The sequence below is a fragment of the Hyperolius riggenbachi genome, chromosome 5 (assembly GCF_040937935.1).
Source record: "Hyperolius riggenbachi isolate aHypRig1 chromosome 5, aHypRig1.pri, whole genome shotgun sequence".
Classification (NCBI taxonomy): domain Eukaryota; kingdom Metazoa; phylum Chordata; class Amphibia; order Anura; family Hyperoliidae; genus Hyperolius; species Hyperolius riggenbachi.
Window position 1 is genome coordinate 253,455,829 of NC_090650.1, and position 26,669 is coordinate 253,482,497.

A 26,669-nucleotide genomic window follows, 5' to 3' on the forward strand; every position below is an offset into this window, starting at 1 on the left:
CGTCTTGATGCAGTCATGAGTCTTTTTCATGGCCCTCAGAAGAAAAAATATTTGTTATAAAAACATTCTATATTCTGCTTTTGAGGATTTCAGACAGAATACAGGGCTACAAGAAACAAATTACCCTTTAGATAAAATATTGTTGGTTTTCAGTATTACACTCCATTATTACTTTGCCAAATGCCTTTAAAAAACATGGTTTAATTTCATGCTGATGACCTCACGGAAAGCTCCACCAATGCTGACACCCTAAAATGACATTTTTGTGTGGAACGCTGAGTCTTGCAATGTCAGCCTTACATTTTCCTTCGCTAAATTTAGTTTTGTAGCAATCTTTCAATGTTACCCTCTTGTTAAACTAACTTTAGAGTGATTTATTATGGATTCCAGGCAGACTAGGTGCATCTGCGTGGACTGTCAGTCACAGTGGATGAGGCATGTTTTGTGATTTGTCTTTCGCAGGTGCATGGTATTGTACGTCGATCAAGCTCTTTCAACACAGCCAGGATTGAGCATCTGTACAAGAATCCACAAGCTCACACAGAAGGGAGTAAGGATATTCTGTTATGTTATGTTTAGAATGTTCTGCCAAGACGTCTAAGAGAATATTTGAACATTTTCTAATTGTAAATGTATATTTAGTGTATGCCATATGGTGCCCATACACAGTACAATTAAAATGTTTGCTTTTCCCATTTATTCGACCAAAGGGATCGAATAGATTGAAGATTGAAAAGAATCCTTTTCGATTATTTTAATTTTTGATAATCTGGTTGGACATGTAGGAAAAATCTGGGTGAGTGATTGTGAAATTGTGTAGTGTATGGTCGGTTTTATAAGGCAATACTGTTCAACTTTTTTTTAATTTGATTGATGGTTTTCTTGGATTTTCAGAAAAATCAAACCTTCGTGTATGGTACCTCCAAAAATATTTTTTTTTCAACTATTCGACCAAACAGAATAATCAGTATAATCAGGGAAAAATTAAAAAATTATATAGTGTATAGTGTACCTTTTAGTGTTTGAAACAGGGCCCATATGCAATTCACTTTTTCTCCTGAGTCATCTTAGGAGATATTCTTCATCTTACCTTTAGAATAACTATTAAGCCCTTGACATTTGGAAAAACATCACAAAATAAGTCTATCAAAACTATTTTAGGTATTTTCTTGTTTGCTGGTGATTTAAGGCATTTTATTGTGAAGTTAAAGAGGATCTGTAACATAAAAAATTCCCCTGGGGTGTACTCGCCTTGGTAGGGGGAAGCTTCTGGATGTTATCAAGGCTTCCCCTGTCCTCCTAGTGTCCCACGGTGGGCTCGCTGCAGCCCACTGAACTGCGGGCATGTAGCCGCTCTCTGCTCGGAAATAGCCGATCCCAGTCGTGTCCACTCTACTGCGCAGGCGCAAGTCTCCGCAGTACAGCGGACCCGACTGAGAATGGCCATTTCCGAGCGGAGAGCCGCAACAGCCCCCCTGCTGGAACAGGGAAAGGTGAATATTGTACAGCCGGCTGTGCATTCCGTGGGCTGCAGTGAGACTACCATGGGACACAGGTGGTTGGGGGAAGCCTCGATAGGATCCAGAGGCTTCCTCCTACTGAGGTGAGTACCCCCCAGGGGAACTTTTTCAATTAGTCTCTCTAATATCACCTAGGAGAAAACTCAGGAGAAAAAGTGAATTTCATATGGCCCCAGACGTATTATATATATATATATATTTTTTTTAAATAGAAATAAAATCAATAAAGTAGGTGTGAAATGTGTTGGTCTCCATGCAGTTCAGTTCTCTAGTTGCACAGTACCTTGACCAGTGATGAGGTCACATGTTCATGAGGTCACATGTTCATGTTCACAGTAAAATGTATTTGCAACTCGATATTGCCATAACTTCACACTAGTTGTAGCAATCAAACTATTAAATAACTGAGGAGATCAAGAGGCTGTGCAGTAACACAGAAATTTAAAGTGGACCTGAACTCATGCACAGGACAAGGCGCCTCCGTTGGCTCATTGCATTTTTCTGGCACTTAATTTGGCCTGAGGAAGGTGGCTTAGACCCACGAAAGGTGTTACCAGTGCATAAGTCATTGATTATATGAATTTGGCTTCATTTGAGGTAAGCCATCCCACACTTTCTCTGCCTACAGTGGTTAGTTGTCCTTCTGCAACCTCCCTTTGAGTATTCTATTCCACCACTTTTGATTTCTCACTGTTTAGTGACCTACTGCAACATCGGGGCCCCCGCTATCACACACAGTTTTGATCGTACCATAAGTTGAGGTGCTGGCAGGGGAAACAAGCTTGCAAACAAGCATGCAGCTTATTCTGTCAGGTCTTAAAATGTCAAACACCTGATCAGCTGCATGCATGTTAGAGGTCTATGCCTAAAACTAAGTATTAGCGGCAGAGAATCTGCAGGACAGCCAGGCAACTAGTATTTTGTTAGGAAATTTGGCAGCCTTCATATCCCCACTTTAGTTGTCCTGCAAATGGGAAAATGTGGTCTGCATGCCAGTCTAATTGAACTATCCCACTAGTCACAAATATATAAGATAAACATTTATCAAAAACAGAATTGTTCATTTTAGCACCTGAGGATGTGTGCTATCCAGGCCTTGTGCTTTATCAGTTATACATTAAGGCTGCTTGCACACCAAGACGTTACAGGCGCACGTTAGTGCGCCTGTAACGCTCCCCCAACGCACAGCAATGTAACACAAGTGGGCTGTTCACACAGCCCACGTTGCGTTACATGTAACGCTGCACGTTCTGTGCAAAGTGCAGCATGCTACGGCGTTGGAGCGGCTATAGCCGCGTTAGACTGTTTGCACATGCGCAGTGGGGGGCGGAGGAGGCGGGGAGAGCCAGCTACAGTAGCCGCGCACATGGCTACTTAATATTCACTGCACTGGCGGGCGCTGATTGGCCGGCGGGACCACGTGATGCGGAGTGTCTCGCTCCGCATCACGTGGTCCCGCTGGCCAATCAGCGCCACTCTGGGAGATATTATGGGCATCGAGCAGCCTAACGCGGCTCACTCTACCGTCGGCTTTTGCAGCACCATACGTTGTGTTAGGTGCACGTTATGCGACCTGAACGTGCCACCTAACACAACGTCTTGGTGTGCAAGAAGCCTAAAGTGGAACTGAACCCTTGCACAGGACAGAAGGAAAGCGCAGAGAAATGCCCACTGCAATAAATCTACACAGTTTCTACTTCCTGATTCATGGAAGCAAACATATTATTTACAGCCTGTACTTTCAAATGGGCTTATCTGCCATAGGCAGTCATGTGACACAGTGGAGGATCAAATTACAACTTGTAATTAGACACAGAGCCGGCCTTTGGGGGTGGCAAGAGGGGCAATCACCCCAGGCCCCGTGTCTGAGGCCCCGCACCCTCTGCAGTGCTGGGGAGAGCAGGCATAGTTGTTAAAACTCACGTGTCTCTGATGCTCACAGCTACCATCTGTTTCCTCTCCTAGCATCTGTGTATTGGTAACAGCGCCCCCTATAATGACGTGACCGCATATCACCACGGGGGCACTGTTACCAATACACAGATGCTGGGAGAGGAAATAGATGGTAGCTGTGAGCATTGGCGAAGACTGCAGCCACCTTGCTATCTAACCTGTACTGCGGGGCACCTACCTATCTATATACGTAGATGCCCTGCAGTATAGATTAGATAGGTGCCAGTCTGCAGTATAGGTTATATAGGTAGGTGCCAGTCTGCAGTATAGGTTATATAGGTAGGTGCCAGTCTGCAGTATAGGTTATATAGGTAGGTGCCCTGCAGTATAGATTATATAGGTAGATGCCCTGCAGTATAGATTAATCTATACTGCAGGGCACCTACCTATATAATCTATACTGCAGGGCACCTACCTATATAATCTATACTGCAGGGCACCTACCTATATAATCTATACTGCAGGGCACCTACCTATATAATCTATACTGCAGGGCACCTATCTAACCAACCTATACAGAGTGTGTGCTTCCACAACGTGTGTATCCACAGCATATATCTCTAGGCCCTGCGTATGACACTCGCCCCAGGCCCCACGTACTCTAAGGCCACCTCTGATTAGACACAAATGAGGGGGAATTAGACAGGATAAACGCTCTCAATACATACAGGGTGCTTTTCTACTCTGATATAGTATACTACTTTTCTGGTCCTTTGGAGATTGCTATAGAGATTCTACTGTACATGTTGTAGTGCGTCATTGCATTTGCCACCTCGTCACCATGCTAGAACCCCCTGCACTTGCAGCCTGTGCAGTAGGGATAATTAGAATTTTCATAATCCTAGATCTACTCAGATTTGAATCTATAAGCAAATCTATGCAGCTTTAAAATGGACCAGTCTACTTCCCCATTGGCAGGACTAGATGAGTCGGTTTTCAAGCTGCATAAATATACCAAATATACGTTAATCCTGCAAATATTTGTATACCATCCCTACTCTGCATTGATTAGGCCCAAATACTAGGGAGTAGGTGTTCAGTGATGCAAATGCAAATTACTTCTCCTTGCATTCAAATTAAATGTAAATACAGCTTTAACTTGGACCAATACAAATGAACAGGAAGTTATTCTAATTGATCCAATTTCAAGCTGTATGCAATTTACATAAAACTTGAATGGAAAGAGATTATTTGCATCTCATTGATGATCCCTACTAAGATTACAACTGCTCTCTGCACCACTTTCTACTGACAAGTATTGCATACAATATCAGTAGGGAAGCATGATTAAGGCTTCTTTCACATAGGCAGGTGTACTCTTTGCTTGTCAGACAATTCTGCCTCCCATATGCCAGCCACTGAGCACTTTCCAGCTGCAATTTCGTGCAGCCAAATGGCAGCTTTTGTAATCCCATGCTTGATACTGTTTGATATGTAGCATAGTTACCCAGCAGCAAGAAACGGTCATCTGAATACAGCCATGGCCGTTTAAGGTAGCCCAAGCTTCCAGGTGGGAGCTGTGAGTTCCACTTGTAATTATGAACTGACCTGCATTGTTGAGCACAAATGTGGTGGTGGGAATGCTCGGTAAACTCCTTAAGATACTGGTAGGTCTGGTTTGACATAGCAATGGAATAAAATGCTGAAAGTCTAATATGATGTTCTGTCTTCAAGATATGAAACTGCACTACGGAGATCTTACTGACAGCACCTGCCTTGTGAAAATCATTAATGATGTGAAACCTACTGAAATCTATAACCTAGGAGCTCAGAGCCACGTAAAGGTAATGCAGTCCACTTAATGCTGTGTTTCACTCTTTGAGCATAGTTTCCTGCTTGTAATTATGTTGATCAGAAATGGGTTTAAGATGCCTACAAATTAGTACTGTATATACTGTACACACAATCTTTCCAGACAGTTAAAAACATTTTCACGGTTAAGCATTTATAGTGTTAAAATATTCCACAGTGCTCGGAGTATATCAGCATCTGAGTTGATGAAAATTTTCTATAGCTTGTAATTAGATCAGTGAAATACATCAGCATCTGAGTTGATGCAAACTTTATGCAGCTTGGAATTAGATCAGGGAAATGCAGCAGTTGCTGTGCATGGTTTGTCCTTTTTCGAAGGTACAAATCTGAGTTGGTATAAATTGGTATACATTTTATGCATCTTATTGACCTGCACTAGTTGGGTTAATGGATTGTATACAGGTAAATGATGAATTTGTGAAAGTCAGGCCTGATCACTGAGGACTTACACATTAGTCTTAATGAGAAACCGTAGCTGCTCAGTACCATGCTTGGCAAGTTTAAGGAGTAAAAAGTATTCATATCCCAGAAATGGTGGTCTGTAATGCAATGTAACCTTTTATTGTAGTAATGTTAACTTGACCAGTGTGAATCTGTATTTAGTCATTGTCTCCTCCACTCCCTGCAGTTAATGGGCATTCAGGACCTAGCCGTAGCCTGGATCTCCTTCTACCTCTCCAACCGCTCCTTCACAACATTTTTCAATGGCTCTTCATCCACTCCTACACCCCTCTCAGTTGGTGTTCCTCAAGGTTCCGTCCTAGGACCACTACGGTTCTCACTCTATACTGCCTCAATTGGCATAATCATCTCCTCCATGGGTTTCAATTACCACCTGTATGCCGATGACACACAGATATACCTTCACACCCCAGATCTCTCCTCCTCTACCATAGACAGTCTCTGCCCGCCTCACTTCAATTTCCTCCTGGATGGCCGCCAGGTACCTGAAGCTTAATTTGGACAAGACTGAGCTTCTAATATTCCCACCCTGCACAGCTGCATCCCTCTCAGATCTGCACATCACTATCAAATACTACCATCCGCCCTACCCCCCCAAGCCCGCTGTCTAGGCGTTACCCTGGACTCTGAACTTTCCTTTACACCCCACATCCAAGGTATTGCCAGATCCTGCAACTTCCACCTCCAACATCGCCAAGATCCGCTCCTACCTGTCCCCTGACACCACTAAACTACTTATCCATGCCCTTGTCATCTCCCGCCTAGACTACTGCAATTCTTTTGTCTGGCCTCCCCTCTTACCGTACTGCCCCACTTCAATTGGTAATGAATGTGGCAGCCAGACTGATGCATTCTTCTCAGCGCAGTGCCTCTACAACTCTCTGCTCTGTAAAGCCCTACACTGGCTCCCCATCAGCTTTAGGATCAATTTCAAAATCCTGTGCTTGGCCTGCACAAGACCTGCCCGACCTACATCTCTGATCTGGTCCACAGGCACATACCAGCCCGCCACCTCCGATCCTCCAATGACCTGCGCCTAGTCACACCACGCATATCTCGGTCACATGCACGATTGCAGGACTTCACCAGGGCTGCCCCTACTCTCTGGAACTCGCTCCCACCAGCCATCAGACTCGTCCCCACCTTTAATACCTTCAAACAAGCTCTCAAGACTCACCTTTTCCTGCTCGCATACCCCCCTACACCAGCACCATAATATGTTCTGTTAGATGCCCTCTCAAAAGATGCACCTATTGTCTCCACCCCCACCCTTTAGATTGTAAGCCTCTGGTAGGGCCCTCTTCCCTAGTGTTTCCAGCTTGATTATGCACTCTGAGGCCTAGTGCACACCAGAGCGGTTCGGCTGCGGTTTGCGATCCGCTTGCGGGTGCGGATCAGCTAGGGTAATGTATTTTAATAGCCTGGTGCACACCAGAGCGGGAGGCGTTTTGCAGAAACGCATACTCCCGGGCTGCTGCAGATTTTGGATTGCGGATGCGTTTCTGCCTCAATGTTAAGTATAGGAAAAACGCAAACCGCTCTGAAAAACGGCACTTCAGAGCGGTTTGCCAGGCGTTTTTGTTACAGTAGCTGTTCAGTAACAGCTTTACTGTAACAATACATGAAATCTACTACACCAAAAACGCTTCACAAAACCGCAAAATGCTAGCTGAAACGCTACAGAAAAATAAGAAAAAGCGTTTCAAAATCTGTTAGCATTTTGCGGATCTGCTAGCGGTTTTTGGTGTGCACCAGGCCTGACTGACAATCACCCCTCTCTTGGACTAGAACAGTCTCAATTTTGACCTATGACACTATTGTTATCAAATCATTTGCATGATCTTGTTTTGTTGCGAGTTTGCTGTATGTTCTACCTTGTATGTTAACCCATTTATCTATTGTGCAGCGCTGCGTAATATGTTGGCGCTTTATAAATACAATAATAATTGTAATGACTTCTGGACACTCCAGGTCTTGAGCAGTAAGTGCAGCTGTAATTTGTGTTCTTGTAAGCGGATTTAACTGCTAGTATTGTACATTTAGGTACAATTCAGGGAAACACACCTGGAGTATTTGTGAGAAACAGACTATTAAAGTGATTGTAATATACTTTTGGGACATCTAGTGGTTCTGGTTAAGGTTAAGCTGTAAAATGAAAAAGCTCCCAATTCTTCCAAACAAAACAGCTGATGCATGCTTGCTGCATACAGTAAACCTACACATCTTATTCAGAAACCTATTTAAATGCTTGTGTGCCATGATAAACCACCCGTGAAATCTCAAGCATACGTTAATTTTAAATGTAGAAAAGGTCTACTGCTGCTATTAGAGGTAATAAGGATCATATGGAAATGGATGCTGGAAATTAAGATTTATAAAGATCGGTTCATATAAAACTGGCCATATTCTATTCAAGCACTTGATCCAGCACTTGCTGCAGTAACTGGTGAAAGACTTTATACTGACTTGGGCCCAGTGCACACCAAAACTGCTAGCAGATCCTCAAAACGCTAGAGGTTTTTGGAGCAGATTTCAGAGCGATTCTAGGCATGTTTAGAGACGTTTTCTAAACGTGCCTAAGCGTTTTCTGGAGCATTTTTGTGTAGCAGATTTCATGTAACAAAAATTCCTGGAAAACCGCTCTGATCTAGCGTTTTTCAGAGCGGTTTGAGCTTTTCCTATTCTTTACATTGAGGCAGAAACGCTTCTGCAAACAGCAAAAGTGCTGCAGGACCCATGTTTGTGGTTTGCTAAAAACCTCAAACCGCTGGTGTGCACCATCCCATTTAAATACATTAGCCAAGCATTTTCCAAGGTGGAAGCTGTTTGCGGATCACTTCAAAAACCGTTCGGTGTGCACCAGGCCAAAGACTGCTAGTAATCACATAAAATCCCGTTTTGTTTACATCAATACATGTGAGCATAGTGTTGTGAAAGGGGTCTTGGCAGAGTCTGCCAGGCTTTTGAAGAGCGTAGGATAGAGCTTGGAGGTCCATGGAAAATAGAGCCCTGAAATGGTCAAACTACAAATATTCACCATGTACAGACTACTAATCATGTTTGTAGTCAAGCAGCCAAAATTTGCTGCCCAATTGTGCTGCTCCTGAGATCCTCCTTGAATGCTCTTTGTATACTAACTTTGTGTCCACAACTTGCAGGAGTTAGAGCCCTTTTCCACTGAAACGCAAACGTGCTGCAAAGTGATCAATTTGCTTTGTTTTTTACGCTACCATGATTCGGCCACGATCTGAGTAAATGGCGCAGCTGCGGGCAGTTTGTAATTTATAAATATATATATATTTTTTTGATAGTAGAAAGTGGGAAAATATTTTAAATAGCAGAATTGTGTAAAACGCATAGCTGTGCAATTGCTATGTGTTTTTATTTTTTTTTTTGCTTTCCTGCGCTTCTCTACATTGTATTGGAGCTCAAGTCCATGAAAATTACAGCAGGATTGACATTAGGGAAAAAATTGCATTACAAATGGCTTGCAGTAATGTAAATGTTCACAGTGGTTTTGTTTTACAATTTGCTAGAGCTCAGATTGCAAAATACTGATTTGAGGTGATTTGTGATGGAGACAGACCATTTGTTGAATTGAAGACTGACTTATTTTTTTTTGTGTCCTTTAAGCTGTTCAAACAATCAAACAAACTGGACACATAATGTTGTGCACATGCTCCTGCTGTTTGTTCACAGTGGGAGTTGCAGGGCAGTGATTGGTGAACGGAAACGTTATTCCTGAGCCAGTCGAAGTGCCTTAGGAATAAATGAGCAGTACTCAAATCACAAGCCATGTTCATTCTTAGAGGCTCTGTAACCTCAAAAACATCCCCTGGGGGGTACTTACCTCGGGTGGGGGAAGCCTCCGGATCCTGATGAGACTTCCCACGCCATCCTCTGTCCCACGGGGTTCTCGCTGCAGCCCTCCGAACAGCCGGCGACAGACCCGACTGTAAATTCAATATTTACCTTTGCTGGCTCCAGCGGGGGCGCTGTGGCTGCTTTCGGCTCCGAACTACACGGAAATACCTGATCTCAGTTGGGTCCGCTCTACTGCACAGGCGCCGGAAACTTGCGCCTGCGCAGTAGAGCAGACCCGACGGCGATCGGGTATTTCCACCTAGTTCGGAGCCAACAGCCATCAGAGCGCCTGCGCAGGAGCCGGGAAGGTAAATATTGACGTCATCTTTCACCGTGGGCTGCAGCGAGACCCCTGAGGGACAGCATCTTGCAAAGATTTTTTTCTGATGGGGAGTTCAGCTCCATAGAATAGACTGTGTTCTCATACTACATGAAGGGTGGTAAGATTGGTCTGTGAGCTTTCATTTTCCAAAGACTATAGACTTGTGTGTATGCACCCTTAGAGAGGAGTGAACATAGGAAAAATGCCTGTTGTCCCGTATTACTAAAGAACCAATTCTGGCATGTGTGCATATTTAACACAGCTGGAAAAAATGGGCTAGTCTGAGGTACTACTTGATATTGAATGACTGAACTTTTTTTTTTTTTTTTTTGGCGTGCAAAAATGAATTTAAATGTGAACTAGCCCATTGATTAAAATTGGTTCTCAGTTTAAATGTTTTCTGTACAGAAAACCTTCACAAAACAGACAAGTGTGAGTGCTGCCTTTAAAAAGAACCTTTTTTGTTTCTCTAAGGAGTCAACATTCATACCACCTAATCGGTCCTAGCAGTGCTCTAAAACCGACTACTAAACCTTGCCCCCCTACCCAAATCATGAGAAAAATCCAACTGTTGTGCACAGCAAAACTGTAGGTGAGTTCCAAACATGGCTGCTTTGTTGGACTGTACAGTAGCACATAGACTGTGTAATGGGACTGGAGACCAGAAAGGATTGTTGGTAAACTTCCTACTTGGAAATCAGCTAACATCCGACCAGGGGCGTAACTAGAAATCACTGGGCCCCCCTGCGAATATTTGGATGGGGCCCCCCCCATAGGTGCCAAATAATCGTAATGGGGCAGCGTTTCACTGTAAATTAATTGTAAAGTGGGCAGCATTTTACCAGACAATCGTAATGTGGGCCAGAAAATCGTAATGTGGGCAGAGTTCACCAGAAAATCGTAATGTGGGCCTTTAGAAAATCATAATGTGGGCAGAGTTCACCAGAAAATCGTAATGTGGGCACCAGTCACCAGAAAATAGTAACGTGAGCAGCAGTCACCAGAAAATTGTAACGTGGGCAGCATTTACCAGACAATCGTAATGTGGGCAGCGTTCACCAGAATATCGTAATGTGGGACAGAAAATCGTAATGTGGGCAGAGTTCACCAGAAAATTGTAACATGGACAGCATTCACCAGACAATCGTAACTTGGGCAGTGTTCACCAGAAAATCGTAATGTGGGCCAGAAAATCGTAATGTGGGCAGCGTTCACCAGAAAATCGTAACGTGGACAGCATTCACCAGACAATCGTAACGTGGGCAGTGTTCACCAGAAAATCGTAATGTGGGCCAGAAAATCGCAATGTGGGCAGCAGTCACCAGAAAATCGCCATCTGGGCAGCAGTCACCAGAAAATTGCAATGTGGGCATCAGTCACCAGAAAATCCTAATGTGGGCAGCAGTCACCAGAATATCGTAATGTGGGCAGCAGTCACCAGAAAATCCTAATGTGGGCAGCAGTCAGTCACCAGAATGTCGTAATGTGGGCAGCAGACACCAGAAAATCCTAATGTGGGCAGCAGTCACCAGAAAATCGCAATGTGGGCAGCAGTCACCAGAAAATCGCAATGTGGGCAGCAGTCACCAGAAAATCGCAATGTGGGCAGCAGTCACCAGAAAATCCTAATGTGGGCAGCATACACCAGAAAATCGTAATGTGGGCAGCAGACACCAGAAAATCGCAATGTGGGCAGCAGACACCTGAAAATCGCAATGTGGGCAGCAGACACCTGAAAATCGCAATGTGGGCAGCAGACACCTGAAAATCGCAATGTGGGCAGCAGACACCTGAAAATCGTAATGAGGGCAGCAGACACCTGAAAATCGTAATGAGGGCAGCAGACACCTGAAAATCACAATGTGGGCAGCAGACACCTGAAAATCGTAATGAGGGCAGCAGACACCTGAAAATCGTAATGAGGGCAGCAGACACCTGAAAATCGTAATGTGGGCAGCAGACACCTGAAAATCGTAATGTGGGCAGCAGACACCAGAAAATCGTAATGAGGGCAGCAGACACCAGAAAATCGTAATGAGGGCAGCAGACACCAGAAAATCGTAATGTGGGCAGCAGACACCAGAAAATCACAATGTGGGCAGCAGACACCTGAAAATCGTAATGAGGGCAGCAGACACCTGAAAATCGTAATGAGGGCAGCAGACACCTGAAAATCGTAATGAGGGCAGCAGACACCTGAAAATCGTAATGTGGGCAGCAGACACCTGAAAATCGTAATGTGGGCAGCAGACACCTGAAAATCGTAATGTGGGCAGCAGACACCTGAAAATCGTAATGAGGGCAGCAGACACCTGAAAATCGTAATGTGGGCAGCAGACACCTGAAAATCGTAATGAGGGCAGCAGACACCAGAAAATCGTAATGAGGGCAGCAGACACCTGAAAATCGTAATGTGGGCAGCAGACACCTGAAAATCGTAATGAGGGCAGCAGTAATGTGGGGCTGTGGTGGGCAGCGAGCGGCGGGCAGATACATACCTGCTTCCGTGCGTTCCATTGGAGACTTCTCCCTCTAGCGGCTGACGTCACTTCCGGAAGTGACGTCAGCCGCTAGAGGGAGAAGTCTCCGATGGAACGCACGGAAGCAGGTATGTATCTGCCCGCCGCTCGCTGCCCACCACAGCCCCACAGACACTTACGAGCTGGAGGGGAGCACAGAGGGGAGAGCCCCGAGGTGAGGGAGAGGGGGGAACTACCCCTCTCCCCGCCGACTGTGGGCAAGGCTTTCCCCTCATGCTGCCACCCCTCCAGCACCCACAAAACGGCCCCAAGCGGGCCCCAGGGGGGGGCCGGGCCCCCCCGCGGGCGCAGGGGCTGCAGGGCCTATTCCTACGCCCCTGCATCCGACTAATTGGCTATGTGAGGTTTACCAACGTTGTGATCTATTTAGAGCTTATTTAGGTACAGATTAGCTTTCCCCCAGCTTCCTGTTGTATTTTTTTTTGAACCGTGTGTTAAGGTTTTTCCCCTTGTTGTTGTGCCTGTGGTATGTTGGTTTTTTTGCTGACCTCCTTGTATTGTAGCTGTAGCGCTGGAACATTGCATGTTTTTGGAAATGTGGGATGAGGTGGTAATGAGTGCAGACGTTTTGAAATGACAATGCAGACATTGTGGTATTTCCATATAAATCCCTCTTGTGCCCACCCTAACTAGTAATTGTGCAATATTTAGTGACGGGCTGTCCAGTGGGAACATTTCTTACTGACTCATAATTTTGGCTCCACAAGTCTTCTTCTTGCTCTAACTTGTGTGTCAGTATGAACTCTGAACCGGCCTCTTACAGCGTCTGTTAAAGAAAGTGAAAGGATCAGGACTCTTGGCAATGCTAAAGAATGTTTTACTCAGAGCGTCTTGGGGAATTTTGGGATTTTTCTATTCAAGCAAGTTATATTTCTGAAATCCATTTTGCTTAAAGTGTAACTGTCGGGCATAAAATCAAAAATCTATTTATTTTTATCTGGTAAACAAGTAATACGGATGCTAACCAGGCAATCCAAAAGTTAAAATCTCTATTACTTTTCTTGTTTATAAATGATCATTCCCCAGTTTACCTGACTCTTATTTGGTACGTTGCCGCACAAAGGAAGTTGCAGGGCATGCTGGGTTGTCTTTCTTTTTTTGCTTCTTTATTTCCTCTCAGACGTAACTAATTAACAGAAGCAAAAAAAACAACAACCCAGCATGCCCTTCAACTTCCTTTGTGTGGCAATGTACCAAATAAGAGTAAGGTAAACTGGGGAATGATCATTTATAAACAAGAAAAGTAATAGATTTTAACTTTTGGATTGCCTGGTTAGCATCCTTATTGTTTACCAGATAAAAATAAAGAATTAATTTTCCAGGACGTATCAGGACAGCAATCCTGAGACTTGTCTCCCTCCATTACCAACTGGACAGGATACTAGTTAAAGGAATTAACATAAATGATTAGGCAGGAATACTATATAAGGCAGCATTCCCATACCCTCAACAGTTGTTTTCCTGTCCAGCAGGATGCTGGTTTTGTGGGGAGAGCTGGCCAACCATGATAAATTTCAGGAGCCGTGGCATACAAGTGTCCCCTGTGTCAGCGCTGGTCAGGCGAGCCAGCGCGGGTGCTTGCTGTCTGCATCGACTTCTCCCCCAATCTGTTACACGCCGGAGCGGCATCCGCTGGAGGACCCGTGCAGGGGGACATGTGACTTCCGCATTACGTGACCGAGGAGGAAGTAGAATGCGTTCCATGGCTCGGCGTGCATCCCAGTGGACATATCGCCGCATTTAGCCGCTGATTGAGCTAGTCTGCTCGGTAATGCGGTGGATTTCTAAGGGAAAGCAAACCTTTTCATTATTTGGGTGGAAACCTTCAGGTGACCTATTCAAGGGTTGTGCATCCTGGTCAGTCTTGTGTATGCTGACCATGGAAGCCTCCGCAGGCTCTTGCTCCTAGGGTTCTGAGGAGACAAGCTCCACTCCATGTGTCTTCTGTTGTGTCTTTATACCGGCTAAAGAAACTATTGCAAGATGGATCAGACAAGCTATTGCTTTATCTTACTTGCACCAGGGCAAGCAGTTATCGGGACCAGTGAAAGGTCATTCAACCAGAGCGGTTTCTACTTCCTGGGCAGAGAGCAGGAGCTACTTTTAACCTCCTTAGCGGTAACCCCGTGCTACACACGGGGTAGCCGCCGCGGAGGATCACATGGCCCCAGGACTTAAAAAAACTGGTGCAATACGCTTTAGCTAGCAGTTTGCTAGCTAAGCGTATGCACAAAGTTGCACTGGTCCCCCGCGATCGTGCGCAATTACTTCTGGGATACGTACTCCCCAGCGTTCCCACGCCGGCGCAGTCGCCCAATCTGCTCCAGGCATCGCGATGACGGCGATCGGGGTTGCAGCTGACGTCATGAAGTCATCTCCGATCGTCGCCATAGCAACGCCGGAAGCCGATCAGGAAACTGCGCTCTTCGTGGGATCGTGGCGAGGTACGTATAGCCGGCGGGCATGGGGGGGACCGGAGCAACTGAATACATACGCTTAGCTAGCGAAATGCTAGCTAAAGCGGTTTTAAAAAAAATTTGGTCAAACCTCCCGGCGGACGCAGACTCAAACTGCGTACCGCCCAGGGGGTTAATAAATCTGTGAAGCTGCAACCTGGTCAAGCCACAATACCTTTAAGCATTATAGACTTGATTTAACCTCCAACACTGAATTATGTTTTGGTAGAGGTTTCCAGGCTGTAATCCCTCCCTAATTATGTCTTGTTTATCCTCTCAGGGTTGCTGTCCTGAGACATCCTGGAAAGACAAACTTACTTACGGTAAGGTCTTTTCCAGGAGTCGGAAGGACAGCACCCTTACTACCCACCCTGATGTATTGTTAATTATTAAAATTATTTATAGCATCATTCTGTGTGGTCTTTTTTTTTTATCACTGATGAGGGTAAGGGAATGCTGCCTTATGTAGTATGCCTGCCTAATCAATTAATTCTTTTAACTAGTATCCTGTCCAGTTGGAAATGGATGGAGACAAGTCTCAGGGTTGCTGTCCTTCCGACTCTTGGAAAAGACCTTACCGTAAGTAAGTTTGTCATTTGATTTTATGCCCGACAGTTACACTTTAAAACCTTAGAGAAACAGAACTGTTAGATTGCGTAGCATCAGTTGCAGTTTCTTCTGCATGAACCTATAGGTAGGGACTTGCATCATAAGAATCATGGTAATTTGGAAATGCTGTCAGAATGTAATGCCAGAAATGGCAGATGAGTCAGATCACAGCATCTGCAGCTGTGAAATTGATGTATGTGCAAAGGAATGGCATATCTTTGAACCTACCTCCCTCTTCTGATCTCATGTACAGTTGAAGAGATGCATAGTTTTCTCTAAGAATGCTGTAATGTTACGGTTTTGGACACAGTAAACAAATGACGTGTCAGCTTTTCTGTATGCCTGTGTTTTGGCTTTTTTGTGCAGAATAGTTTTTTTTCTTTTGTTTTTTGTTTTTTTATGGCTCTTACTTCCAGTCAGTCTTATGTGGGCTGTGTAGAAAGCCAGGAGAATAAAATGGGAAGTTTGTCTGGTTTCCTGAAGGAAACCAATGAAGATGAAATCTGTTCTTGGAATGAGCAAGCAGGGTCTGGGAAGGACTGTCATAAGAGCTTGTACTGAATCATAAATAGTAAGCACTGTGACTCAGATGCTACAGACTGGCTCGGTACAGCCTTTTTGACGCAATGTAGGGGGAAGCAAGCTGATTTCTACTTATAAGTGTCTTAAAATAGTAAGTTGAACCATTACTTCACTTTGAAGGTGATTGGAGGACCAGACTAGATGCTTAGCAATTTCAGCCGTTCATTAGGGTGTGGATAAGGAGTGTGGTGACCTGTATTCATCTATGTCTGTGTGGCAATGCTGAAAACAGTAGCTTATTCACAGAAGGGGAATATTCTAGTAAGGGATATGAAACATGCAGTTTTGCCTGTAATCCTAAGTAAATCAGAAATGAATTATGTATTCATGGGAAGTTTTGTGAAGTCTGCTTGTTAAACTTTGTAATTGGCTGATGTGGTTTGAGACTCACTGTTGAAGTCCTAACAGCTTAAGCGTTGTATAAAAGGATTGTTTACTCAACCTAGAACCACACCTATGGCAGTCTTTAGAAGTATTCCTACCTTTTTATATGGGTGTTCTTGGGAGATGAAACTCTTGACGCTGGCTACTGTTTTCTGTTTGACATGTACATCGTAAAAGCAGTGTCAAGCACTTTATTCAGTCCTATCACATTTGCCTGAATTTACCTCAGGACACAGCTACACTGCATTTAAATTACTATCACTTGTAACATGTAGTACAAATGCTCTAATTCTAATCCAATTTTGTTGCACCCTTTCAGACCCTAAAACTTGGGGAAAAAATCATGCTGCCAGTGAGATCTGCAGCAGTTTCAGCATTCACTCACCTCCCTGGCTCCAGCGCTGCAGTTTTCCCTCCGGCGCTGCAACCCTAAGGGCCCGTTCTCACCTGAGCGGGAGTTGCGCGATTCCCGCTCATGGCAAACCGCTAGCGGTTTTACGAAAACCGCTACACATAGTAGCAAGTGGCAGTGTTCTGACTGCCGTATTTGCGGTTAGCGAGAACCGTAAATGTGCTGTATACAGCGGTTTGGCGGTGATTTGCGATTAGCGACCGTGATTAGCGTGCAAAGCACGCCGATCGCTCCAAAACCACCGCAGTGTCCAGTGATTTTTTTTCCGCGTTAATTTTGCGATTATAGGTGTGAATGGGCCCTAAAGTGAGATTGGCAGCTGTCATGACAGCTGGCGATCTCACCAGGGGGGAAGCAGAGCCTCGGAGGAGCGGAAGGTCGGCTGACGTCTGCATCCCTTGGGGGGGGGGAAGGGGGGTATATTGAAACGCCCGATGCTCGCACAGCTCTGCATACAGCATTCAGTGGCTACCCGGAGCACAGGTCAGGATTATTGCTTTAAGCTGCGGGTTTTCCGCTCCGACCCTAGCTCGGGATTACCGCCAAGGTGTTTAATAAACGTTGCCAGTTGCCTGACTTCTGTGCTGTTGCTCTCCCTCTAATACTTAGTGTACCAGAGTTAGAGAGTAGAAAAATAAATACTTTCCCAGGGCTTCCTCTAGCCCCATAAGCAAGTGCAAGTCCCTCGCAGTCGTTCTGCGGTCTGCCGATCACACAATCAGCCCTGGTAAGTGTTTCAGTCGCGGACAGTCTGGGTCTTCTGTGCATGCGCTGGAGGTCTGTGCATGCACAGAAGACCCAGACTGAGACTGTTACCGGGGCTGTTTGAACACAACAAATGACCCACAAAATTAGTATCACCTAGGATGTATCACACGATAGATATGCAAAAAGAAAAAGCCATCCCTATGGCAACCCCAAAATCTAGTATCACAAATCTCTCTCAAAAAATAGCAATGTATAAATCTGTATTGAACACGGACGTGTCCCATAAAAGTTGGCAGGGCACAGAGGCACAAATGGAATAAATATAGTATAAATCACACAATGAAGCTGGGGCATGTAGGGTAGCACAATACAATAATCAAACACCGATAGAGGTGTAGAGTGTATACAGATGTATAAGATGACCATAAACAAGCCCGTTCGCACCCCAATGATAGCACAGAAATCCCCCGAGGTAGAAGGTAAATGGTAGCTTACTACAGACGTCCCAAACTAGCCGCTGGAGAAGCAACGGACGGTTGCGATACATGCTTATAGTCCTCTTATACATCTGTATACTCTCTACACTCTATCAGTGTTTTTTATTTTGCCTATTCCCGCATATGCAGCCATCTTGATTGTTGTATTGTGCTTCCCTACGTGCCCACTGCTTTGTGATTTATACTCTATTCCATTATTCGTGCCTCTGCTCTGCCGACTTTTCTAAATTGTTTTTATGGGACGCGTCCCTGTTTAATACAGATTTATACATTATTTTTGAGAGATTTGTTACTTTATTGAGGTTGCCATATGGATGGCTTTTTCTTTTTGCATATCGGTTACCGGGGCTGATTGCGGCTGAATGGCAGTCCACAGGAGGACGGCGAGAGACTCGCACATTCTTATGGGGCTGGAGGAAGCCCCGGGTAAGTATCCTTTTTTTTTTCTCATTTCTTCAGCTCTGGTTTACTTTAGTGTACCAGAGCTGACAAACTAAAAGTTTTATACATATCTGGGGCTTCCTCCTGCCCCATCTGCATGGATCACTCACACGCCACCGTCCTCCGCCTTCTCCTGCGCTGGTACTAGGTCTTGTAACTTTCTCCAGCTGCGACCAGTCTGCGCAAGTGAAGTGAACCCTCTACGCATCCAGCGGCTGCTGGAGAGATGCGTAAATGGCGCTCTTCACTTGTCAGACTGGCCGCTAATGGAGGAAATTACAGGGACCTGGTACGGGTGCAGGAGAAGGCAGAGGACTGCAGCGTGGGAGCAATCCGTGCAGATATGGGGCTGAAGGAAGCCCCAGATAAATATAAAACTTTTAGTTTTCGTTGGCTCTGGTCTCTAAGTTGTGGACCAAAAGTATCTGATTTACATGGTCATTCTGGACCAAACTCCACTGGCTGCATGCTTGTTGCAGGTGTGTCTCAAGAATGAAAGCCAAAATCTTAGCATGGCAGCCAAGCAACTGGCATTGTTAAAGGAATGAAGCTGGCAGCCTCTGTATTCCTCACTTAAGAATTGCTTTCAGTAATCTCCGCCAAAGATTTTGTAGCTTGACTGATCTCTGAAGGGAAGGCTTTCAAAGTCAAACACTTGTGCAAAACTGTCCTGAAGGATTTTCAAAAACCAAACTTGTAGCAAGACACACTTGTAACAATAATCCAAAAGACTTGATAGAATACAACCAAAAGTTTATTAGGAACTTGTCTCTCTCAAACAATTAAACCATTAAAATCAAAGTAAGATGGGAACAGATCTGCTATCAATTGTATAAATACAAAGCTACTATCAGTAATGGCAACACTGCAAGTCTGGGGAAACAAATCAACCCCATTCCAGTATGGTGTCTGTCAGCCACCACAGGGACATAAAATAATGTGCAATATAGAACAATACCTTATGGTCACCTAAAGCAATACGTGCAGAGATCTTACCCAGAGTTCCAGGAAGAGTTGTCAAGACCGCTCCCAAGTTTGCCACACCTCAAGCATATCAGACTTGTCTGCTTTGTCAGAAGGGACTATCAAGGTGGGGAAACACTGCTATGAAAGTTGGACACACCATACCAGTTTGATTATGCATGACAAAACATGACATCCTCACCAAACCTGGTTGTGCAAATGTTATACAGAAATGCTTAAAGGACTCCGAGCAGTGCAGTAACTATGGAAAGATGCATACCATTTTGAAGCTTTCTCCTCTTTCCAACGATATATAAACCGCCGCCCTTTTAGTTTTCGTTATTTTCGCAATCGAAAGCGTGGCCGCCGCAATTTAGATCGCGAAAATAGCAAAACTAAAAGGGGCCGGGCGGCGGTTTATATATCGTTGGAAAGAGGAGAACGAGAGCTTTAATATGGTATGCATCTTTCCATAGTTACTTGAATTACACAGGACGACACTTTCCCCAGTGTCGGTAACTCCATACAGCACAATGCAATGAAATGCAAGGAACCAGGGGACTATAATTACAAACATCATGCGGGTAGGTATGAGGATATAAATAATTGTGGGTATGCTTAAAGAGAACCAGAGACTAAGCACCCTCATGTATTTTATTACATTTATCAGTGGGAACATGACAGTAAACACCTACCCTGCTTTTAGTTTCATTGTTATCTGCTTAATTAGACTATTAGCAGCTGTGATAAGAATCCACCGACTATTCAGTCGAGGTTTGACCTGGAATCATATAGCTGAGTCACTCTTCTGTGAAGTGTTTTCAAGCCCAAGCCTTCCCCTCTCCTGGCTTAGATTTCATGCTTTGCATACTGAGAGCTGTGATGACTGGGAGGGGCTGCTCTGCTGAGAGAGAAGCTCTGTGGCTGTAATATGATCCCTGTGTGCTCTGTGTGCATAGATACTGATCACTGCAGTTTCATTCCTATGAGAGACACTTCCTACAGGCAGTACATCATACCAAAATGAAAGCACACAGATGAGCCTTTCTCATATAGCCTAGATAGCAGCCTAGTCTCATATAGCCTAGACACCACATCCAGAACAACTCATATAACCCGGAAGGAGAAGGGATATGAGCTAGCGGCCATATTTGATTTTTCCTGGAGCAATAATGGATAAACACTAAAAAAGCACACCAGAGCGGCAAAATTATCAGGTAGAGCATTTATTCTTTACAAGCTATCAACTGATATGTTTATTTTGTGTGAAACGTTCATCTCTGGTTACCTTTAAAGGCATACCCACAGGCACTGCTCGGAGTCCCTTTAATAACTTATGAAGTCCAATCATTCAGCAATATGGTGCAAAAAGTGCTGTCTTCCTTGCCAAAAATTAGTCCATATGTTGTTTAAGTGCATTATTAATCCTGTAAATTAACCTAAAAGTATTAAAACAAAATATAAGCTACTTAACTGTAAGAGGGCAAAGTTTGCCCCAAAACATCCGTGAGTGTTAATTTACACAATACAAGTGACAGGGTCAACTTGTCATTTATTGCGCTCGCACTTTTCCTCCTTTGCTAATTTGTATATTTACTAACAATACTTCATTTCTTCCACAATATGGCTCATTTGAGATGCTAAACATTTTGTCTGCCAACATTACTGTAGATGGCAGTATTGTCAGTGTCCTCAGGGGATGCTGACTTACAGGTACCTAGGAAATATAAAGCACCACAGAGTGAGATATGCAGAGTCCTTTATTAATATTGCTTTGACGGCCATTACCAACGTTGCCACAACTTTTTGATGGAGTTTAACTATACACAAAGGAAGATGAAACTGCTGACTAGTTAAAGGGGAACTTCAGCCTAAACAAACATACTGTTGTTAAAGAGAATCTGTATTGTTAAAATCGCACAAAAGTAAACATACCAATGCGTTAGGGGACATCTCCTATTACCCTCTGTCACAATTTCGCCGCTCCTCGCCGCATTAAAAGTGGTTAAAAACAGTTTTAAAAAGTTTGTTTATAAACAAACAAAATGGCCACCAAAACAGGAAGTAGGTTGATGTACAGTATGTCCACACATAGAAAATACATCCATACACAAGCAGGCTGTATACAGCATTCCTTTTGAATCTCAAGAGATCATTTGTGTGTTTCTTTCCCCCTTCTGCTCTCATGCACTGAAGTTTCAGGCTGCTCTTTTCTTCCTGCAAACAGCTTTGCCCTTGTCTGTAACTCCTCAGTATGTGAAAGCCCAGCAGCTCAGAGGAAGATTTATCCAGCTTGTAAAAGATAAGAGAGAAGAGAGAAGCTGCTCTAATCTAAATAATACACAGGCAGTGTGCAGAGAGGGGCCTGGAAGTGAGAGTTCATAGCAGAACCACAACACTGAAGAACTTGGCAGCCTTCCAGAAACAGGTCGACAAGTCTGACAGGGGAAAGATACATTGATTTATTACAGAGACTGTTATAGTAGAAAGTGCTGCAGTAAGCTAGAACACATTAGAATAGCTTTTAGAACTTGTAGGATGATAAAAAACCGGATGCAATTTTTGTTACGGAGTCTCTTTAAAGAGGAGCTGTTAGGTATAAGGTCTCAGAGAAAATAAACACATATATCAGTAGCTAAATATTGGCTGTACTTACATTACATATGCATTTCACTGTCCACGTTTGTACTTCACAGAATTTTTATATAGTATTTGCAGAGAATGATGCTCCTGACAGCTCATGGCAGGTTCCATGTTTGTCTGTCTCCTATGAAGCCAATTGTGTTGTCCTGCCTGCTTCCTGATGATTCCACTCACAAAAAAGCTCGTAATGCATAACACGACTGTGCAGTGAATATTAATTAGCCATGTGGCTAGGAACAATAGCGGACTCCTGCAGTGTACTCTGCCCAGAGATTTTTCAGTGCTGAGTTACAGGCTGTAACTTGAGCCTGTAACTTCTCACTAGCAGCCGAGGGGAGGGCCCCAGAATGCTTTGCTGTATGGTATGCGGCCTCTCGTCCTTTTTAAGGGCTTGGGAATACAGAGCCTTGCTGTCAGCACACATCAAAAGTAAGAGAGATTTTTAACTTCAGTATTGCCTTTTTGGCTTCCTTCTAAACTGTTTAACACAGGAGAATAGAGGTTTAAATTAGCTTTTGCAGCCTGACAGTTACTCTTTAAGTTACATTAGTTATGTTAATTAGAATAGATAGGTAATCTTTTACCCACCCTGTTTTAAAAGCACAGGCAAATGTTTGTGATTCATGGGGGCTGCCATCTTTGTCATGGGGGCAGCCATCTTTTTGGTTGAAAGGAGGTGACAGGGAGCATGAGACACAGTTCCAACTGTCCTGTCTTGATGACCCCTCCCAGCTGCACACACTAGACTTCAAATGTCAAATTCAAAATGTAAAAAAAATTGCACCAAAACAGCAGAACGAGAACATCATCAGAAATCCCATCCATGCTTTGCACAGCATAAGGGGAAAACTGCCTGGGCAGTTTTCTTCTGTGCAGCTAAAAATGAGGCTTGTATAAGAGAAACAAAGTTCTGATGCTGTGAAACTGTTAAAGAAACACCAAGCCTTTTCAGTGCTGCTGAGTCGATTTTTAGTCTGGAGGTTCACTTTAATGAGATTCAGCTTGCACACATATGAATGCAAGTTTATTCAGCCTGAAACCAGGCTAATAGTTGCTCTTGAATTTTGTTTGCCCCAACCTCCATACAGTTTTCATTGAACTTATCAGGGTTAGAGGAATCTCATATGTCTGTACTGCCGACCATGAACAATTTATCTCAGCAGCACAAGGAAGAAGTGGGTGGGGCAGGGTGGTTCTGTTTTGGAGATTACATTACCATTTACCTGGCAGCATGGGACTACAAAACACTTTTCAATAAACCTTTGTTGAACAAGGTTATCTCTTATAACTAAAGTGAGAATATGGATCTGCCATATTTCTTTGTTTCTAAGCCATACCAGTTTCCTGCAGGGCTGTGGAGTCTGCATTTTTTCCCGACTCCAGGCACCCAAAATTGCTCAGACTCCTAATGAATTTAAACTGTAATTAAAATAGAAAATATAATATTTTCTATTTCTCAGTCACCATAAATAATTTATATATACAGTAATAGCTATGCTTTGACCACAAAAATGAAATAAACCAATCAAAAAATAGTTACTTGTGCTGCTTCAATAAAGCAGTCTTTATTTTTAAAGTCAGTGATACGTATCTGTGACTGTATATATGATGTGTACACAGGAATCTCAGAGAGAAAGATATCTATGCTGTAAGAATAAAACCTGATGTGTAGCCGTGTCATTAATAGAGATGGTCAATGAGATGGAAATAATTATGCGTTGATGCTGATTTATGCAAATGTATAGTTTGCTCATGAAATCAAATAATTTGATATATTGTTAAAATTTGGCTTGGTGACTACGAATTAAAGGGTACAGGAGACGGATTAAGTTTTTTTTTTTTTTGTTTTATTATACATACCTGGGGCTTCCTCCAGCCCCCTTCAGGCCAATCAGTCCCTCGCTCTTCCACCACATGGATCTTTTACTGAGTCCCGGTAATTCAGCCTGTCAGCGCAGTCCGGCCACATGCCACTCCTACAGCCAGGAGCATTCTGCACCTGCGTAGTAGTGCTGCGCAAGTGTAGTACACTCCCGGCGGCAGTGTGTGCATGTGCACTACGCCAGACTGGCTCAAGTACCTGGACTCCTAGCAGAAGATCCAGTTGGTGGAGGACAACAAGGGACTGATTAGCCTGAAGGGGGATAGAGGAAGCCCCAAGTAGGTATAAAACTTTAATTTTATCTGTCTCAGGTTTACTTTGTTACACAGTAGTACTATACTCTATATATGCACTCCGCACAGAGCTGCAAGGAATCCACTGAGAATGTTGTGCACATTGAACAGAGAGGTGTTGTCTATCCCCCATAAACCTGGTTCAGATTGTGCATGAAGAATGTGTAATAGAGGAAGAATCTCCTCATTCTCCTGCAGAGTACCTGCACGTCACTCTTACACGTACCCAGTTAAATTGCCTAGGGCCTGATGTTTGTGCCGGTCTGTAACTTTTTCAATTACTCTTACCAAGGACTAGTTTTAGTCTGACTAAAGGGAATAAATATGCAGTATACGTAAATGGGCAGTCTACCTATCCTTCTCACTTTGTCTTTTAAAATTCCTAAGCGTTGGCGGTTAAGAGACAAATTCCATGTTACATACTGCCAATCAACAAGATTGTAATATGCAAATTAGGAGTCATCGGTGGAATCCTAAACTGAAGAGTCGGTGGACTATGGCTAAAAGTATTAGAGGCAGAGGATCAGGATAGCTAGGCAACTGGTATTGCTTAAAAGGAAATATGGCAGCCTCCATATAACCCTCACTTCAGTTGTCCTTTAATACTGACATCTTAGATTCAGGACAGACTAGCACTTAAAGGGGTGGGTATATCTTGGGGAAGATGCTGCATAAATAAAGCTACCTGGCTGGCATTCAAAATATCGAACCTTGAGGCCTCTTTCACAGTACATGCGTTGCCGTCCGTATTTCGGCAATGTGTGCAGGAGGCACACGCACTAACATCAGAAGTGCATAGACTGCACTGTCTGATGTTCACACTACATCCGGTGTTTGAACGCATGCTACACACTTTTTTTCTTTTTTTTTTTCAGTGAAACGCACGGCTGACCCGTATGGTGTCGCATGGACACGCATGCATGCACGCACACACTGTGCTTTACAGTAAACTGCACAGCAGCCTTTGCAAAGGGTCATGTAAGATGTATCCAGCCACTGGGATCCTTGAAGAGAAGTAAAACTGATTAAAAGTTAAGTTGACATGGATTAGCTGCTTACAAATATCTCAGAACTGGCTGCTATTTAAAGCCTGCAACTGGGGAAATGGGGTTTGATTTGGCACCTTCCCCTCACTACTAGAAGAGTAGGAATAGGATTATGAAAATACTCATTGCTTTCATTTTGCACTAAACAGCAGGAGTCAGGTCATGGTTTCCCCTGCCGCTATTTCAGCTTTTGTTGTTGTCCTCTGTACCAAATGCTGAGTCCTGCCAGACCTTCCAATGCTTGTCTTGCTGGGCATCCAGTGGTTTCCTCCACTAATAAAGCGTGATGGTGAAAAGCAGGACTGAACGATGCTGGATGAGTAAGTTAAAAACCACATCCTGCTAAGCAGGAGAGGGAGAAACTGGGACTCCAGGGGGGCATATGCAATTAACTTTCTCTTGCGTTTTCTCCTTGGTGAGATTTTCAAAATTGTCAATAAAATTTCCTTTAAACCACTAGCAATCAAGAAAATAATCAAACTTTTGATAACACATTTTCAGTGTTCTCCCCAGGCTCTTTTAGCTGGGTGCTCCACCCGGCTAGTTTTGGTGAGCACCTGGCGGTCAGCGGCTCAGCACCTCCTATGCTGTGAGCAGAGTTGCCCACAGAAGCTCCGACTCTGCATTCTCTCATCTCGCCCCACCTGGCTACTTTTTCATGCCACCTGGCTGGAAATAATTTCTGGGGAGAACACAGCTTTTTTTATCCAGTGATCCTCTGGGACAAGACTCCGAGATATCCACGCCCCTTCCAGGAAATATTTCAATCCCTCCCCTATAAAAGAAAGGCCATGAGAATCTCCCCTCAGTTTGAAATATTTCCTGCGCGAGAAGGTTTCTTTCCCTCAGGTGAACCAGGTCTGTGGTAGGTGGGGCCTGGGGAATCTTGTAGGGGGCTGCCGAGACTGAGTTGGTCAGTCTGGCAGCATCAAGGTTTCTTACCTTGCCTCGTATTTGCTCCCTTAAGAGGAGGGAGAAAGCGAGATGGCGTCCTCGATCCCTCTGGCCTGGTTGGAGGTGGCGGTGCGCTGTCTCTCACGCAGCTGGAGACCGCATCAGTCGAACAGAAGTTCCATCGGGTCTGTTCTGGGGAAGTTTAATAGCCGCGCGCACGGCTGCTGCTGACGTCACTTCCAGCGGAAACCAGGGCGGGGTTAGTATAAGGGAGGCGGTGGGACGCGCCGGCTTCCTCTCACTCTGGCTCTGGGGAGCGAACAGGACAGTCGCAATGTCTGTGGCTCCGGGGGAGGAAGTAGCTAGTCCTTCTAAGGTATTTTTTC

The 26,669-nt window shown here is 44.2% G+C and overlaps 1 protein-coding gene across 1 annotated transcript in view; it reads left to right on the forward strand.

Annotated features, from left to right (window-relative positions):
- Nucleotides 1-26,669, forward strand: part of GMDS (GDP-mannose 4,6-dehydratase) — an 863,777-nt gene that overhangs the window by 175,248 nt on the left and 661,860 nt on the right. Inside the window, exons 4-5 of the mRNA XM_068234599.1 lie at nt 463-550; nt 5,148-5,257. Coding sequence (XP_068090700.1) covers nt 463-550; nt 5,148-5,257 — 198 coding nt within the window. The remainder of the gene's footprint in view (nt 1-462; nt 551-5,147; nt 5,258-26,669) is intronic.